At 35.6% G+C, this 16,754-nt stretch overlaps 1 protein-coding gene across 1 annotated transcript; it reads right to left on the reverse strand.

The window, feature by feature from the left end:
• Positions 1 to 411: 411 nt before the first annotated feature.
• On the reverse strand, positions 412 to 7,080 carry LOC145265329 (S-crystallin SL20-1-like). The gene is made up of 4 exons (XM_080121098.1): positions 6,948 to 7,080; positions 2,025 to 2,120; positions 1,698 to 1,813; positions 412 to 423 (listed from the first exon to the last, which is right to left on the reverse strand). Exons 1-4 carry the CDS (start codon positions 7,078 to 7,080, stop codon positions 412 to 414), a joined length of 357 nt encoding a protein of 118 aa, XP_079977224.1.
• Positions 7,081 to 16,754: the final 9,674 nt, after the last annotated feature.

Genomic DNA, 16,754 nt, shown 5'->3' on the forward strand with positions numbered 1-16,754 from the left:
CAGGTTTTACTAGGGTTGAACTAAGTTCAGTTCGAAGTGACGCGAAGTTTGGAAAATTACCCAGTTCATACGAAATATAACATAACAAAAGCAAAGACCTGAAGGTTAGGTAAAAAGCTCAATATATCAAAATAGAATGCAAACCACATCATTCCACATGATGTATGAGATTAGGGATATCGAGAGCGCAACGCAGTGATGGTTTCAGATTAGTCCTTTTATTGGACGTAGTGCGAGACAAATCGATAGAAATGCTGTAACAATTGAAAGAAACGCTTTTGTGTGCCACTCATCTGTCCTTTACAAGATAATTAAGAAATTAACTTATAAAATACTATTCACTCTCTCATTAATTTGTTGGTTATTTCTCTTCGGAATAAACAGAATATTCCTAACCAACGTCTTAGTTTGCTAGATAACCCACTTCAAACGAATATGGAGGAAAAATATAAAACATCACAATCTCTCAATCTGTCAACTTTCGCGCGCTCTTAATATGGATCGATTAACAAAATTATGCTTTCATTTTTTTTTTTATATTAAGAGATAACCATTTTACAATGCCCTAAGATCACTTGGGGCTAAAGGTTTAATCAGAGCCATATGGCCGGTAAGAAAACAACGTGATAATTAATAATGGTGGTTATAATTAGACAGAATTTGATTCCGTATGATCTGATTTCCTTGCCAAAGACTGGTGCATCTGTTACTAGTCTCTTGCTCCTGGACAGGGTTCAAAAGTGAGTCGCGAACCTGATAGGTTCTGAACTGTCATCCAAGCTTCAACCTCTGTCCCATCGACGAAATATTGCATCCCTCTGCCTGTTTTACAAGTTTTTCAATGGTGGATGCTCTGACGAACTACAGGCCTTTGTACTGATGTAAATACCTCCGCAAACCCCGACAATTAGCAAGATCCCACCCCAATACAGTAGAGATTCCTAGATGTAAGATTCTGGAACTCCCTTACGGGATCCGTTTTCCCAACTGTACTAAAGTTCCAATGTAATATGAACAGACATCTTGCTGCAACTTATTCCCCGATAGTAGCCCCCAACATCAAAGTGGCACTGTGCCTTGTTTGGCGCAAAAATGGAAAATTTAAAACAACGGTCCGCCAAAAATTTGTTTACAGTGCATTTGAAAATGATTATGCTGCAGTTAGCTGGAATCAGCTACGCGGTACCGTGTTCTAAAAACAGCAGTTCTAGGAAAGAGACTTTGCTTATGGAAAGTTTGTTTTATTTAAGGTAGAGAAATAGTAAAGGAAACTATTGACATTGGTTCTAGCTAACCGAGTTTTCCCTGTAAATGAGGGCATAGATTTAAGTTCAGTTGAGCACTATGATAATTATTGAGCAGAAAAAGACCAGCAACATCTCCTCTATGAACAATAGGTAGCAGGCAGAGGAAAAATGCATCGCCCATTAGATTTCAAAGTCGGCTTTTACTCTGTCGCGACAGGAAAGATGCTGTGTTATCTATATCGATAGAAAAGCCAATAAGATTTGAATTACATTTTATCTGGTTATTGGAATTTACTTTAATTCGTAAATAAAGAAATATATATTATGTTGTTGTTTTTTTCTTTTCGAACATATATATATATATATATATACATCTATATATATATATATATATATATATATATATATATATATATATATATATATATATACTAAAATTGAGTGACTCACCCTGAAGTTTCCGTTCTTCCAATGGTAATACCTCATGTAATCGTCCATGATTTCATAGAAGCAATCGCAGATATAGTCACACCTGAACATATCCATGGCGTTATTAGGGTAGAAATCTATAAATATCAAATGTAAATACTTCCTATAATAATATTGTCAAATAATAATGTGATAATCATGAAAATCTCATTTTGAAATAATGTTTAAATATTTGTTATACGAGCGAGAAAACAAATAAATTGAATTTTTATCACTAATCAATGATAATATAATGAAATCTTTAAATAAAAAAATGTTTAACTGAATTATGTTGTATAATATACTTACTGAATTCACGAGCCATGTACCTGCAAATAGCCATTGTCTCGGGCATCATGTAACCATTGTCCATCTGCAAACAGGGGAGGTAATTACAAGGAAAATCTGGAAGAAAAAAAAAACAGAAATAAATATTACTATAGAAAATCTGGAAAGAAATATAAATTTGAGGTTTCATATATTTTAAACTCATTCATCAGAAACTAGTAGCATAGTTTAATTTGTACGAATTATTTTCAGGTCTATCGCCCTTATATGACATAACTTTCAACTAGGAAATATATATATATATATATATATATATATATATATATATACATATATATAAATCTAGTGTAAATATTCCAGTAATGAATGATAGATGTTTGGCAAGAAACACACATTAATTAGCGCCCTGTGTTGACATAACTCCCAAACAGGATAAGAATTCTAAAAAAAAATCGTGATAATACGTATGATGAGAAGGTGTAGACAATAATATAAATATCAGTAAGCAAATAAATTCACGCACGCACACACACACACACACACATATATATATATATATATATACATACATACATACATGATGATGATGATGATGATTGCAACGTCTTGTCAGACGGGTGCCACTCCCTCAGACATTTAAAATTCATGAGCCCAAATGCCTGAGGGAGTATCTATACAAATATGATGTTACAGAGTCTTAGCTTTGTACGACAGCTAAGTCTCTCTCTCGGTTCAAAATGTTGAGATCCAGCAACAAGCAATAGCATGATAGCCAGCAACAAATTAAACTGCAGACCAGCTTAAAACGGGTAATGGTCTTCCGCTTTATGGTGTTTTAAATCAGAGATTTTCTTCTCCTATAAAGGTTGCCTTCACCACGGCTTACCTACCTACATACATACATACATACATACATACATAGTTACAGGGGAAATATGGAATAGAAAAAATAAATATAAATATTACTATATTCGATATATGTTTTTTGCAATTCTCGAGCATATAAGCCATCGCATGGCTGTAAGAATGACAAAAACTATGAATAGAATGCAAAGAGTCGGTTTTTAAAGATCTGGTACATTGACTTTTTAAATGCATTGCTTGAACACAACCAATAATTCATCTATCTTTTTGAATAAAAACAATTCAAACTTATAAATTGTAAGAAAGAATATAGCTTATTTACTTTTTTTCATAAGTTACAACTATACTATATCTAAGAATTATTTCCTAATTAAAAAATATGCTTTCGATATCTATGAAAAATAATCATTTCTCCGTGATTTTCTGAAACAGAATTCAATAAAATAGAAACAATTCCTTAATGTTTAATTGATAAAAATGTCCACATAAAACAAAATGTAATTTAATTATGAGTTATAATCCATCCCTATCCTCACTGGGATCTGATTTTAAATCAATCGCAGTGTTTATCGATCACATCCGCATCAGTTGCGAAATTATCTTCCTCATTTTAAACCAAATTTCCAAGTTTTCTGAAATAGAGACTTTTCTGATGAAATGTTCTTTAAGGAGTTTTTTTTACACGGAAGTCACCACTTATCAAGGCCAGGAAGCCACTCGGGGATAAGGATTATTGCATGTACAGTAATCAATGGGACAGTATCGTAGTAATCGTTGGTATTAGAGATTTGATAAAGTGTCTTACTTAAGTTCCACCGTACCAGCGAAAAATAGCTTAGAAGTTTCACGTGGTAAAATAAACCCAAAAAAATTTATTAGGGTCAGCAGTCCCCAATTTGCTTAATAATACACGAACGGACTAATGCTGTGTTCGTATCTTTCTATAATATACCTTATCTTCTTCCAGTAGGTAACAAAAATGTCAATTTGCGTAATAGTAAACGAACGTTTTCCTGGTTGGACTAATGTTGTGTTCGTATCCTTCTATAATATGCTTCTTCCGGTACGTAGCAGAAATTGTAAATTGTTTTCCATATTGAATCCTTTAAAAATACGGTACTATTGTCAACGTAAGTATTGGTTTTTACAATTTGGAAAAGTACCTCCTCAGTATGAGTCTGTCGTTCTTCAGCTGTTGACGATTGAATAATTGTTCTTCTGTGCATTGCGGTCGTCGTGTAATTATTGTTTTTTATTCTGTTTGTTTTTTGTTTTGATTTTGCTGTTGTTGAATCTGTAGTTTTATCAATTGTACCATGGATACTAAAAATTGATCCATTTTTGATAATTAGTAATAATAAAGAATGTATACATTTTATTTCAAATAATCGTGTTCGGTTTGAAAAAGTTTGTTATAGATTAGAACAGTTGATGGGGTGACGCTAATTTGTTTCCCATTAACAAAAATGAATTTAAAGTTTCGCTTCACTTTGGAAGCAATACTTTTTCCTCCAAAGTAGCTGTTGTCTTCTTTTTTATATTTATTGTTTGTGGTAGACAAACAGAACGAGAAAAAAAGAAAACAGTAATTTTTTCTCTATTTTTTAGTGACAACTTGCTGAAGGTTTCAACAAGAGACGAGATAAATTGATTTATTCACGACTTGTTATTATGTTATCAAGTTGGTTAGTATTTTTTGTTAATACAAAGAAGTTATTTCGTTGGTTTTTACGTTATAGTTAAGAAAGAAACATGGTTTTCTTTTAGATAACGTTGTTGAGGACTGTATCGTTTTTTCGTTCGCTCAGTGTTATATTATAGATATTATAGGCATGTTTATTCTTTGTTTGCTAGTGTTGTAGCAAAGTTAACTGAACTTATTGAGATGGGATATCCTTGAACTATCTAATTATCGTTCGCCAGTGTTATAACCTAGTTAAAAGGTTACAAAGCAAACACAAGAAGAGTACAAAAATGTATTAACAAGAACATACAAAGGTGTTCGTCTCAGCAACGAACATGCACTCTTAGTTCTCCGTATCTAGACCCTGCCTCAATGCCGTGTCTTCCGGTATTTATAGGTAATTTCGCCACGACTCTACTCTAAAAGGTATATTGTACAGTATATAACTGAATCAATTTTATCTAGCCAGGAACGTGTATTGGATAGTGATATATATATATATATATATATATATATATATATATATATATATATATATATATATATATATACATGAATCATTGTTTTATTAGACTAGGTACAGTTCATATATAAATTAATTTGACCAACCCTAGAACGGGTATTGTTAAGTATAATATGTATTGTTAAGTATAATATATAATGTATATGTGTGTGTGAATTAATTTTACCTATTCTAGGACAGGTATAGTACAATACTATCAGAATTCATTGTAAGGTAAATCAGGATGATAACGATCGAAGCTAACAAGAGTATATATATATATATATATATATATATATATATGTATAAGTGAAAGTGTTTGTGTATCTGTATACATTTCCCTAAGCAATAACTCTGTCAATTTTTAGTCTACAGACTCGAAATTTTACATACAGGTTACTGAGATTTTGGAAAATGAATATGATGTGTTTTTGGTCAAAAATTTAGCGATTAAGGGGTCAAAGTTCAACGATTTGACCTTTGAGAACTCTACCAAACTCCTCCGACAATTTTGGGTCTACGCACTTGAAATTTTAGGTATAGGTTTCTTGGACATGGATCTAACTTAATAACTTGATTTGAGCTCCAAACAATTAATTTTAAGGGGTCATAATAGAAGTCAAAGTTTTTAAAAAATTAACCTCTGCGGTTTCTTCCAAATTACTCAGACAATTTCAGGTTTAAATATTTGAAATTTTACAAAAAGGGTATTCAGAGATAGGGAAAGCTTTTTCATCAGTTTGGGTCGAAAATTTTTAGTTACCAATATATAAATGTATTTTTGTATGTCTGTTTGCATGTCTGCCTTAAACTTTCAATAGAGGCGACGGATTTTACCAAGATCAGTATCGTTTTAAAGTTCGATTTTTCATACGACAAATATCGAAAAATCGGCTAAAAGCATTAATATCTTCCCCTTCAACTAGGCACTTTTCTACAGTGGGGGTTACTTTTTCGCCGATATTTTTTAAAGTTATCCTCTCCTTTAGATTGTCTAGACTTAATTTTAAAAAATGTCGCTTTGGGTTTGGCGGTGGTCCTAACAGCATCAACGTTAGGTTTTACCTCGTTCTTTTCCTCCTTTGCGGTACGGGTTCGAGCCTGCCTTCCTACTACGATTTTTTTTTTGCTCAACATACACATCCAAACATTCAGGCAACGCCGGCCGCCCATGCTAGTTAATATATATATATGCATAATAATAATAGTAATAATAATAATGATAACGATGCTGCTGATAATAATAATAATAAGAAGAAGAAGAAGAAGGGGAAGAAGAAGGGGAAGAAGATGAAGAAGATGAAGAGGAAGAAATAGTGCTATCCATTTTACAATTACGTCATGTTTAGGTTTTGATGTCTATTTTAAATATTCACATTTGCTGCTTCATAAAATATCTACATTTTTTTTAATCAAACACGTTCCACCAAGCAAAGTATATTGCCCAGACTTAAGTCATACTTTGGCGAACATTTTTTCATTCAAAGCAAAATTCGCCTTCCCCATTGGGAAAAAAAACCGAGGGTGAAGAAAATAAATACAATCTTGCTTCAAGTTTGTTATTTCGTATTAATATTTAAAATAACTTCTTTGGAGTAAGCTTATAAAAATAATTATAATAATAAATTATTCTATTTCTTGTTTCAATTTTTATTATAAATTAATAACAATACATGTATTTCATAAGAAATACGTGCAGGTATACTTAACATTACTGCAGTTATAAAACTTGAACATTTCTTATGTTATCTCTCTCAAATAGTTTTACTGTATACAGAATCGGCTCTTATTCAGCGATAACCTATATGTCAACATAGCATCTGTGTCAACGTAGTATATCTTATAAGAAAAATCAAAACGATAAGCACAAATTAAAATAGAAACAACTCCTTACCATTCCTGCAACGATCCCAGTCGGAGAATTCGTACCTCTTGTCCATATATTTAACACCGGTCATATGGAACATCATACGCATGCACTCGGCACGGCCGCGGCCATTGAAGTAATGGAGGGTGTAGTTAGGCATGGTGGAATGGTTTAGACTTCTTGACTACGAACGGAAGAACGAGCTGTTATGGTTCGAGTGACTGTAAGTCTTCTCTGACGATCGTTATACAAACAATCCTTGTATTTATACTATCGGGTTAATCAAGTTGTTAGCGCTAATGAACAGGTATTCGCTTAACTGTCCAAGGACGCCTATTCAATATTCCGCCAATTGACAAAATTTAATTTCGTCACGACCTTACGAACTCTAAGAGTACAAATTTTTCAAAATAATTAAAGATTGCCTATTATGTGTTTCAGTACAGTTTATCCCAGTTATATAATTCTAATTTCCAAATAGATTGTTATCTATTGTATATTTTCAGCAATTGCATTTTTTACTTTAAGCTACACTAGCTCGGTTTAAATGAGGATCGACACACGTTCTACACTTCCAATACTTTTATTTTCATCGAAATCGATGTAATCACCTATTTTTTAATCAAATGTATTGATTGCCTGCTCTAGTTGGGGACGCATCGCGGTGCACCGGGAGGAAACCTCTAGTACCTCTCTGCAGTGACTTAGTCCACAATACTGAAATTATTTTTATGTAATGATTTGAATTAAAGTTTAAAATACAAAAGTCACATATCATGGTTCAATTATGGTCTAAAAAGACATTCATTTCGGACGCACCTCTGTTTTATCAAAGAACATACTGTTGATTTTATACGTTGAGTGGTTCAGCTCTTATCGTGATGAAACTTTTCAGATGCACTTGTGATGTTAGGCTGTATAAGGATCAGCATCGGGCAGTCTATTCATTAATCAGAGTTTGTTTTTTATTATCCATTTTCGATACTAATCTGGTGCATTCCCATAGAAAGCTTATCTAAGAACATGACCAGACACATAAAATACGTTTGTATAAAATTTCATAAAAATTGGTCCATCAGTTTCGAAGTTCATACGGAAGGAACTCACACAAACATAGATTCAAACACAAATTCAATTTATATATATAAATTGAATTTGTGTTTGAATATATACATATATATGTGTGTGTGTGTGTGTGTGTGTGTGTGTGTGTGTGTGTGTGTGTGTGTGTGTGTGCGTGTGTGTGTGTGTGTGTATTCGCTTTTACTTATCTCATATTATATTAGGATTATATTATATGAAAAAAAAACGTATTCTTTTGATCAATAAATGATCAATAATCAAAATGCAAAGTGCCTTACTCGGACGAACATTTGAGGCGCACATCTCACTCGAAGATGCCACCCTGAGCCTCAACTATAACCATTTAAGACTTTTATGGTGTCATTCATTTCGCTGTTCCTTTCCCGACTGCGCCTCACATATAATAAGCCATTCGATCTGGCGAGAAAGCGAAGACAGTTATTGAGATTTTTGAAGGTGTAGTTTTTGCACAGTTACTTTTAGGTGTTTTCCAGGGGTGGCACATGAAACCGGGTACTGCTACCAAACTGTACCCTTCTCGCAGCTAATATCTATACTCATCGCTTGATAACATCCGCTGTTTGGATGGTTTCTGTCTCCTTCTTCCTGCATCTTCTCTATTGTCTGGACTGGGGCTTGCTCTTCTATTGTTGCCACTTTCAAACGGATTTTGTTGTTCAAACATAGCAATAACATCTTTTTTTTACACTGTTGTCACCACTTATCAAGGCCCGGAAGCCACTCAGGGATAAGGGTTATTGCAAGTACAGTACGTAAGTGTGGAGATTTGATGAAGTGTTTACTTAAGGGGCGGTTCATTAGGAATCTGTTAACGTTGAACTTGAAGACATCCAAGTTGTAGTCAGGTGGGAAGCAGGCAGACGGAACAGAGTTCCACAGGCGTGCAGTTCTAAGAAAGAAGCTTTGTTCAGCGAATCCATGTTTTGATTTAGGCACAGATAAAGTGTGGGGGAAATTTTTCACAGTGGATTCAGCTAGACGGGTGTTTTTCGTGAAAGATTGGAGAGGGGGGACCAGAGATTGGAGTTCAGACGAACACCTGCCATGAAAATAACGATAAAACAAGGATAGGCTCGCAACGTCTCTTCTGTGGGAGAGAGGTTGCAGGGTAGAGAAAAGGGCATCCCCCACTAAGCTACTATTTTGTACTCTGTCAAGGCAGGATAGGCTGTTTTTAGCAGCTCCTGTCCAGATATGGCAGCAGTATTCCATCCTGTCATAATGGTTCCGCTGGCTACTGCGTCGATATCCAGCTAACACATCACGTCCTTCAAGGTATTCAAGTAGTACTGAGCTGTATTTCCTTGTATTTTTTTTTCAATTCGTCGCGAATCATAATTACGCAAGTTTCTTTCTTCTGATATTTCGATTCGTTCTCGTTTTCGATAGTCTCCTTCTTTTGAATCTACAGAACACAAAAACACCTAACAGTTGCAGATTTTTGTTATTAAATACTCAGAGAAAGAAAAAACATTTTAAATATCAATTTTTTCTCGAACAACCTGCATATTGAATTTTATTTAAGCATTTTAATTTGGCATAACGTTCGCTAATAGACTGAGAAAACGGGGTTCAATCTCGGTCGTATCACACCAAAGACCTAAAAATGGTACTCGATGTCTCCTACTAAACATTCAAAATTATAAGGGCAAGTCAAGAGCAAGTGGGATAATTCTGGGAATGGAATGGCGCTTTCCTCTACATCTCTATGAGAAGGGAGCCATCGATTATAGTCGGCAACTTAGATGTAAGGGAATCGATATATTCCTAAGTTTTCCATTGTTTGCTTCTCAACGTGCAGATTTAATATGTCTATTTAAATATTTAAATGATAGAAAATAAGGGCGAATAGTTCATATGAAAGACGAATAATAAGTTATTCATGGAGAGGAATGGGATAATTTAAATACGTAAAGGAAATGAAAGGGAAAGAGATGGGAAAGCGCAAGAGAGATGGAAGTTGAAGTTAGAGAAGGGTCGAGATGTTTCAGCAGTGTTCCTCCTACTATGAGAAGGATGGTGATGAGTTTCTGGAAAAGATAGAAACATATGACGGGACATGGGTTTGACACTATGAACTTGAGTCTAAACGACAGTGAAAGCATGTAGGCTCTCCATGAGCCTGATTCCAAACAAGTGGAAGCATGTAGACCCTCTATGTAACAGAGCGTGTATGGCGGCTATATGCAAATACCGAGCCGTGTGTGAAATGACGTCACGGTAAGGAAAAGGAAATACTATAAAAAGGTGAGAGGACATTAGCGGAGAAGATCATGTTAGAGACGTGGGTAACGTAACGAGAAGTCACACGTGGCGAAACAATGATGAAATAAATTTTGTTGTAAAAAGAAGTCGAGTTATTATTTGTCTCATGTTCTTTGCGACGTAGACTGTATGCATCGTGTTTGTTCTCGAACAACATTACATACATTGAAAAAGAATGAGATAAAAGGAAATTAGCGTGGGAAGAAATATATGATCTATTATGACCTTGAAAGAAAGAAAAAGAGAAAGAGAAAGAGAGAGAAAGAGAAAGAGAGAGGGACAGAGAGAGAGAGTGTGTGTGAGATAACGTGGATGTGTGTCTATGTCACAAAGTAAATTTGAAGTCTAAAGTCCAAACTTATATGAGTCTTACTTCTCCATGTTAGATAAAGTATTCCCGAGACATTATGCAAAAGAAATATTGATAACACCAAAACTACTCACCCAAACAAGCTAAATATATAGTAGCTATTATCAATAAGTTTAAGTTCTATAAATCAAATTAGAACAAAATCGATGCAAAATGTTATCGCCAAAAGTGTAACTTTCATCTTTTTCGTGATCTTGACCTTTGACATTGATTTTATTTTAATTTTACAGTCACCCCATATCCAAGGAAATGGTTTAGGATATATCCTGATTAAATCAGTTGTAAGTTAGACAATGCTCAATAGTTTGACCAAGTTTTATGACGATTGGTCAAGGGATGTTGACACTAGGCTTTTCAGAAAGCAACGTCATCGACCGAAAACATAACTTCTAAAAGTTATAAAGCAATTTTTTCTATGTGTTCTCCATTTCCAAAAATAGTTTGTTTTTTTTATCGAAAAAAAATCTTTTTAGCTAAGTTTTCGCGAAGTCAAGTATTTGTAAAAAATGTATTTCTGTACTTCACCGTTTCTTTTTATATAACATTGTTTATTATTTGCTCAAGTAAAATTGTTGAATACTGTATTTGGTTGGTTTTCATTTTCTCCAGAAACTGTTGGTCACAATTCAATTTTCAGCAATTACCTATTTTTATTTGTACGAAAATTAATCTTTTTGGGGACGAAATACATTTCCCACCATTCATCAATTTTGTTCTTTTCCAATAATTTGAGTGATTATCGTCATTCAATAACATTTTAACAACATTTTAAAAACATTTTAGCAACATTTCAACAACATTTTAATAATGTTTGAATAACATTTTAACAACATGTTAATAACATTTTAACAACATTTCAACAACATTTCAACAACATTTTAATAACGTTTGAATAACATTTTAACAACATTTCAAAAACATTTAGCAACATTTCAACAACATTTTAATAACGTTTGAATAACATTGAAACAACATTTCAACAACATTTTAGCAACATATTAATAACATTTTAATAACGTTTGAATAACATTGAAACAACATTGAAACAATATTGAAACAACATTTTAACAACATTTCAGCAACATTTTAATAACGTCTGAATAACATTTTAACATGTTAATAACATTTTAATAATATTTCAACAACATTTAAATAGCATTCTGTTGTAATATTTGTAATTAAACAAATGTTAGAGAAATATCTTTCTCCACAAAAGAAATAATGTTTTCGTTCGATTTTTGTGTACATTATCGTTTTCACATCGCTTGACTAATCGTCACTAAGCTTAGTCAAAATATCGATCATGACTTTACTTAGAAGTGTACTAATTCGGAAATACCTTTTTTTTACAAGGTAGTCACCACTTATCCAGGCCCGGAAGCCACTCGGGGATAAGGGGTTTTGTGTGTACAGTACGTTAGTTTTTGAAATCTGATAAAGTGTCTGACTTAAGGAGGCTGTTCATCAGGAATTTGTTCACATTGGACTTGAAGACATTCAGGTTGTAGCCGGGTGGGAAACAGGTAACCGGAACAAAGTTCCACAGGCGTGCACTTCTAAGAAAGAAGCTTTGTTCAATTATTAAGGTCACGGTCACAAAAGAGGTGAAAATTTCACACTATGTAATAAATACGGTTCTGTCCATCATAAGATTAATTACTTAGACCATATTAGACCCTATTATTGCCAATCAAATCCAACAGCCTATAATATATTGACCTTCACATTTGAACTTTAGCTGTTGGTTAAAATGTTGACAGAGGGCATAACAATACCCCTAAGAGACTGAACACGTCGCTACATAAAAACGTAATATCATTTTATCATCTACTAGCAGTTAAGCCCGGCTTTCCTCGCGCCCTATGTACTGTTCATAACTTGCCCTACGCGTGAATACACTTCATGTCAAATTTCAAATGTTTGAACCAAAATTTGTCTGAGTAATTTCGTAGAGACCGCAGAGGTAATTTTTTAAACTTTGACCCCAATTTTGACCCCTTAACATTTATTATTTTGGTCTCAAATCTAAATTCAAAGTTTTACTCATGTCCGAGTTACCTACATCTAGAATTTCAAGTTTTTAGAACCAAAATTGGTGGAGGAATTTGGTAGAATCCGCAAAGGTCAACTTTTTCAACTTTGACTTTATTGCAGCCAAATTCTCGCCCCAAAACTGATTAAAATGCTTGCCGCATGTCTGAGCCTTTGCAGCTCAAATTTTCGACCGCAACCGATTAAAAATCTTGCCCTCATTTCTGAATACACTTTATGTAAAATTTCCAATGTTTAGACCAAAAATTGGCTGAGTAATTTGGTAGAGGCGGCAGAGATCAATTTTTTTTTAACTTTGACCCCGATTTTGACCTCTTTACATTTATTACGTAACCTACATTTAAAATTTCAAGTGTTTAGATCCGAAATTGGCGGAGGAGTTTAGTAGAGTTTTCAAAGGTCAAATCGTTGGACTTTGATCCCTTGACAGCAAAATTTCAAGTCAAAACCCGATTAAAATATTTTTCCAAATTTCAATACCTCTAATGTCAAATCTTGAGTCTCTAGACTCAAAATTGAAAGAGTTGTTTGGTAGGGAAATCTACACAGACACACACGCACACACACATTTTCACTTTCATAGATATATCTATCTATATATATATATATATATATAAGCCAACGTGTGAGTGTGTTTCTGTGTGTGTGTGTCTGTGTGTATACATTTTCCAACGCAATAACTCTGTTAATTTTCAGTCTACAGATTCGAAATTTGATATACAGGGTACTGAGATTTGGCAAAATCTTCGTAATCCGTTTTCGGCCAGTAATTTGGCTGTTAAGGGGTCACAGTTCAACGATTTGACCTTTGAGAACTCTACCAAACTCCCCCGCCAACTTTGGGTCTAAATACGTGAAATTTTAGATATAGGTTCCTTGGACATGGATCTAACTTATTAACTTGATTTGAGCCCAAACAATAAATGTAAAGGGATCATAATAGGGGTTAAAGTTAAAAAAATTAACTTCTGCGGTCTCTACCAAATTACTCAGATAAATTATGGCTATGTCCCTCGTAAGGGTGCTGGAGGTAAACGTTTCATCTGGGCTGACGTTATCCGCCTGATAGTCAGGGACCCGAACCTTGGATTAACCAATAAGGAGGCCGTCCTATCAGCAGGTGTAAAATACTGGGGCTGCTTTATTGCCATTTGGTGAATGTACTCTGGACCATGGAGTAGTTTCTAGTGGGGCCTCTCGATGCCGTATTAGTGGGTAATTGTTACGGTTTACCTTATCATGGCTACAAAAAAAATTCTTGTCTTTTTGTATGTTACTTTTCTTTTCTGTCCTGCTCTAACCAAGTCTGTCAATCTGTTCCACAAATCCCAATCCTCAACATGAAATACCTCCAGAAAAATTACACGTGTAAAACTAAAACCCCACCCTCCAACGTAGACTCCTACTTCCATGTCTTCTTCTCCAACATCAGGGGTCTACGTTCCAACCTTTCAGAGGTTGAACCCCAATTACAGGAGACGAAACCAGACATATTCTTCTTAAGCGAAACTGGCATAAGGCCGACCACTTCCCTTGATGAATTCATAATTAAAGGATATTTTAACTTAACATCTAAATTTGACCCCCAAGATCGCCATGGACATGGAATATGTGCTTACATTAAAGATGGCTTTCCGTTTGGTAGGGATATCTCCAGAGAAGACCCTAATTTACCTCATATGTGCTTCCGAGTTGCACTTGCTTACACCACTGCACTTACATTTGCTCTCTATCGCCCCCACAATAGGGGAGTTACTATCTTTAAGAGCATATCTGAAAAAATTGACCACATCCTGTCTGCTCACCCTTCAGCTAACATCCACATTTGTGGTGACTTCAATGTCCACAATGTGGAATGGCGGACCCACTCTAACAAGACATATGATGAGGGGAGGTTCTGTCATAATTTTGCCATTGCCTATGACCTCACCCAGATTAATCACTAACCCACCCGAGTGCCAGATACTTCCGGTCAGTATGCTAGCCTTCTAGACCTTTTTATCAGAACGTCCCCTGAGTTATGTTCAAGTTCCGTTCTGTCTCCTCTAGGATATTCCGACCACTCGGTTGTATCAGTTAAGATAAAAACGAAATGCAATAAATCTTCAGATGTACCTCTCCATCGTACTGTATATCGATACTCTACCGCTGACTGGGATAGCTTCCGTACACTTATATCTGATCTAACCCTGCATTCCATGTTTAAAAAGGATGTGTCCTCCATAGTATCAGACCTGACCGAATGGCTTATTGTAGGGATAGACAAATTCATACCATCCAAAAAACGCCAACAAAAACCTAACAGCCAGCCATGGTTCTCCTCAGAATGTGCTGCTGCCATCGCGCACAGAAATAACTGTTTCCATAGCTACCAACGTAATAGATACACTGAGACTCAAGCTGCTTTCACGACTGCCAGCAACCACTGCAAAAGAGTAATAAAAAAAATGCAAGAGAGGTTTATGCTCAGTCCGTTAAATAAAAGTAGCTGAGCAGCGGCTTGGTTCCCGCCAGTTTTGGAAAATAGCAAACAGAATTCTGAACAGAAGCGTGCGTTCTATCCCAACCATCATCAATGGACCTGAGATCATCTCGTCAGCATCAGATTAGGCCAAACTATTTGCCAAGAACTTTGCAGCTAATTCTACCCTATGCGACGAAGGCCATCAACTCTCGGCATTTCCTCCTATAACGGACAACACGTTCTGCCACATACAAATATCTGTGCGCGAGGTCGCCAAGCTAATCAAGAACCTTGATTCCAGTAAAGCAGCTGGCTCTGACAGCATTCCAATAATTGTGCTGGAAAAGCTTCAATCAGAACTTGCACCCATACTTACACTCTTTAAGCGTTGTCTTAAAGAGAAGTGCTTCCCAACACCCTGGAAAACTTCATCAGTATGCCCTGTATTTAAGAATTTTAGTCTTCTGTGTGTCATGAGTAAGTTGTTGGAATCCATATTAAAAAAAACACCTCAGAAGAAATAATATTTTTAGTGACATGCAATATGGTTTCCGTTCTGCCAGATGTACAGCAGATGTGTTAACTGTTATATTTTATAGGATTAGCGAAACCCTTGACAAAGGCTTCCTCTCTAGGGCAATTGCTCTTGACATATCAAAGGCCTTCGATAAGGTATGGCATAAGGGACTACTTCACAAGATTTCCAGCTACGGTATAACTGGAAATGTTTTCTCGATCATTAAAGCATTTCTCTCCGATAGGCTCATAAGAGTAGTGGTTGATGGGCAGAAATCAGAGGCCCTCAATATAAATGCTGGAGTCTCTCAGGGGTCCATCCTAGGTCCAACTCTCTTCCTGATCTACATCAATGACCTCCCTAAACACATACTTAAATCATTCGTTGACATCTATGCTGATGACACGACCATCTATGGCAACACATCTAAGGCCGTAAATGACATCAAGTGAAATGGATTGATCTCGTCTAGGGGATGCTCCATGTTTTGATAAGCTTCTGGGCTTTACCTGAAATGGAACACGTACATCAAGTCAGTTGCCAAGGTCGCTGGAAAGATGGTAGGATCTTTCTACCGCTCCAGAACATATCTCACCCCTGATGCAATTCTCTATCTGTATAAAAGCCAAGTACGTCAAAGGATGGAGTACTGCTGCCACATCTGGGCAGGAGCTGCTAAAAACAGCCTATCCTACCTTGACAGAGTAGAAAATAGGCTTCGAGGCCTAGTGGGTGATGCCCTTTTCTCTTCCCTGCAACCTCTCTCCCGCAGGAGAGACGTTGCGAGCCTGTCTTTGTTTTATCGTTACTACCATGGCAGGTGCTCGTCTGAACTCCAATCTCTGGTCCCCCCGCGCTAATCTTTCACGATAAATACCCGCCTAGCTGAAACCACTGTCAAAAATATTCCCCACTCCTTATCTGTGCCAAAACCAAAACGTAGATTCCATGAACAAAGCTTCTTTCTTAGAAGTGCACGCCTGTGGAACTCTGTTCCGGTTGCCTGTTTCCCACCTGACTACAACCTGGATGTCTTCAAGTCCAATGTGAACAAATTCCTGA

The sequence above is a fragment of the Euprymna scolopes genome, chromosome 40, assembly GCF_053919585.1.
Source record: "Euprymna scolopes isolate OS-2025 chromosome 40, ASM5391958v1, whole genome shotgun sequence".
In the NCBI taxonomy this organism is placed as follows: Eukaryota; Metazoa; Mollusca; class Cephalopoda; order Sepiida; family Sepiolidae; genus Euprymna; species Euprymna scolopes.

Bases quoted from the DNA above. Each gene is read 5' to 3' on its own strand.
- LOC145265329 (XM_080121098.1), bottom strand. From the start codon at position 7,080: ATGCCTAACTACACCCTCCATTACTTCAATGGCCGCGGCCGTGCCGAG. The intron at 2,121-6,947 runs GTAAGGAGTTGT...TTTTTCTTCCAG, and splicing joins CTGGGATCGTTGCAGGAATG to ATTTTCCTTGTAATTACCTC. The intron at 1,814-2,024 runs GTAAGTATATTA...TGATATTTATAG, and splicing joins GTACATGGCTCGTGAATTCA to ATTTCTACCCTAATAACGCC.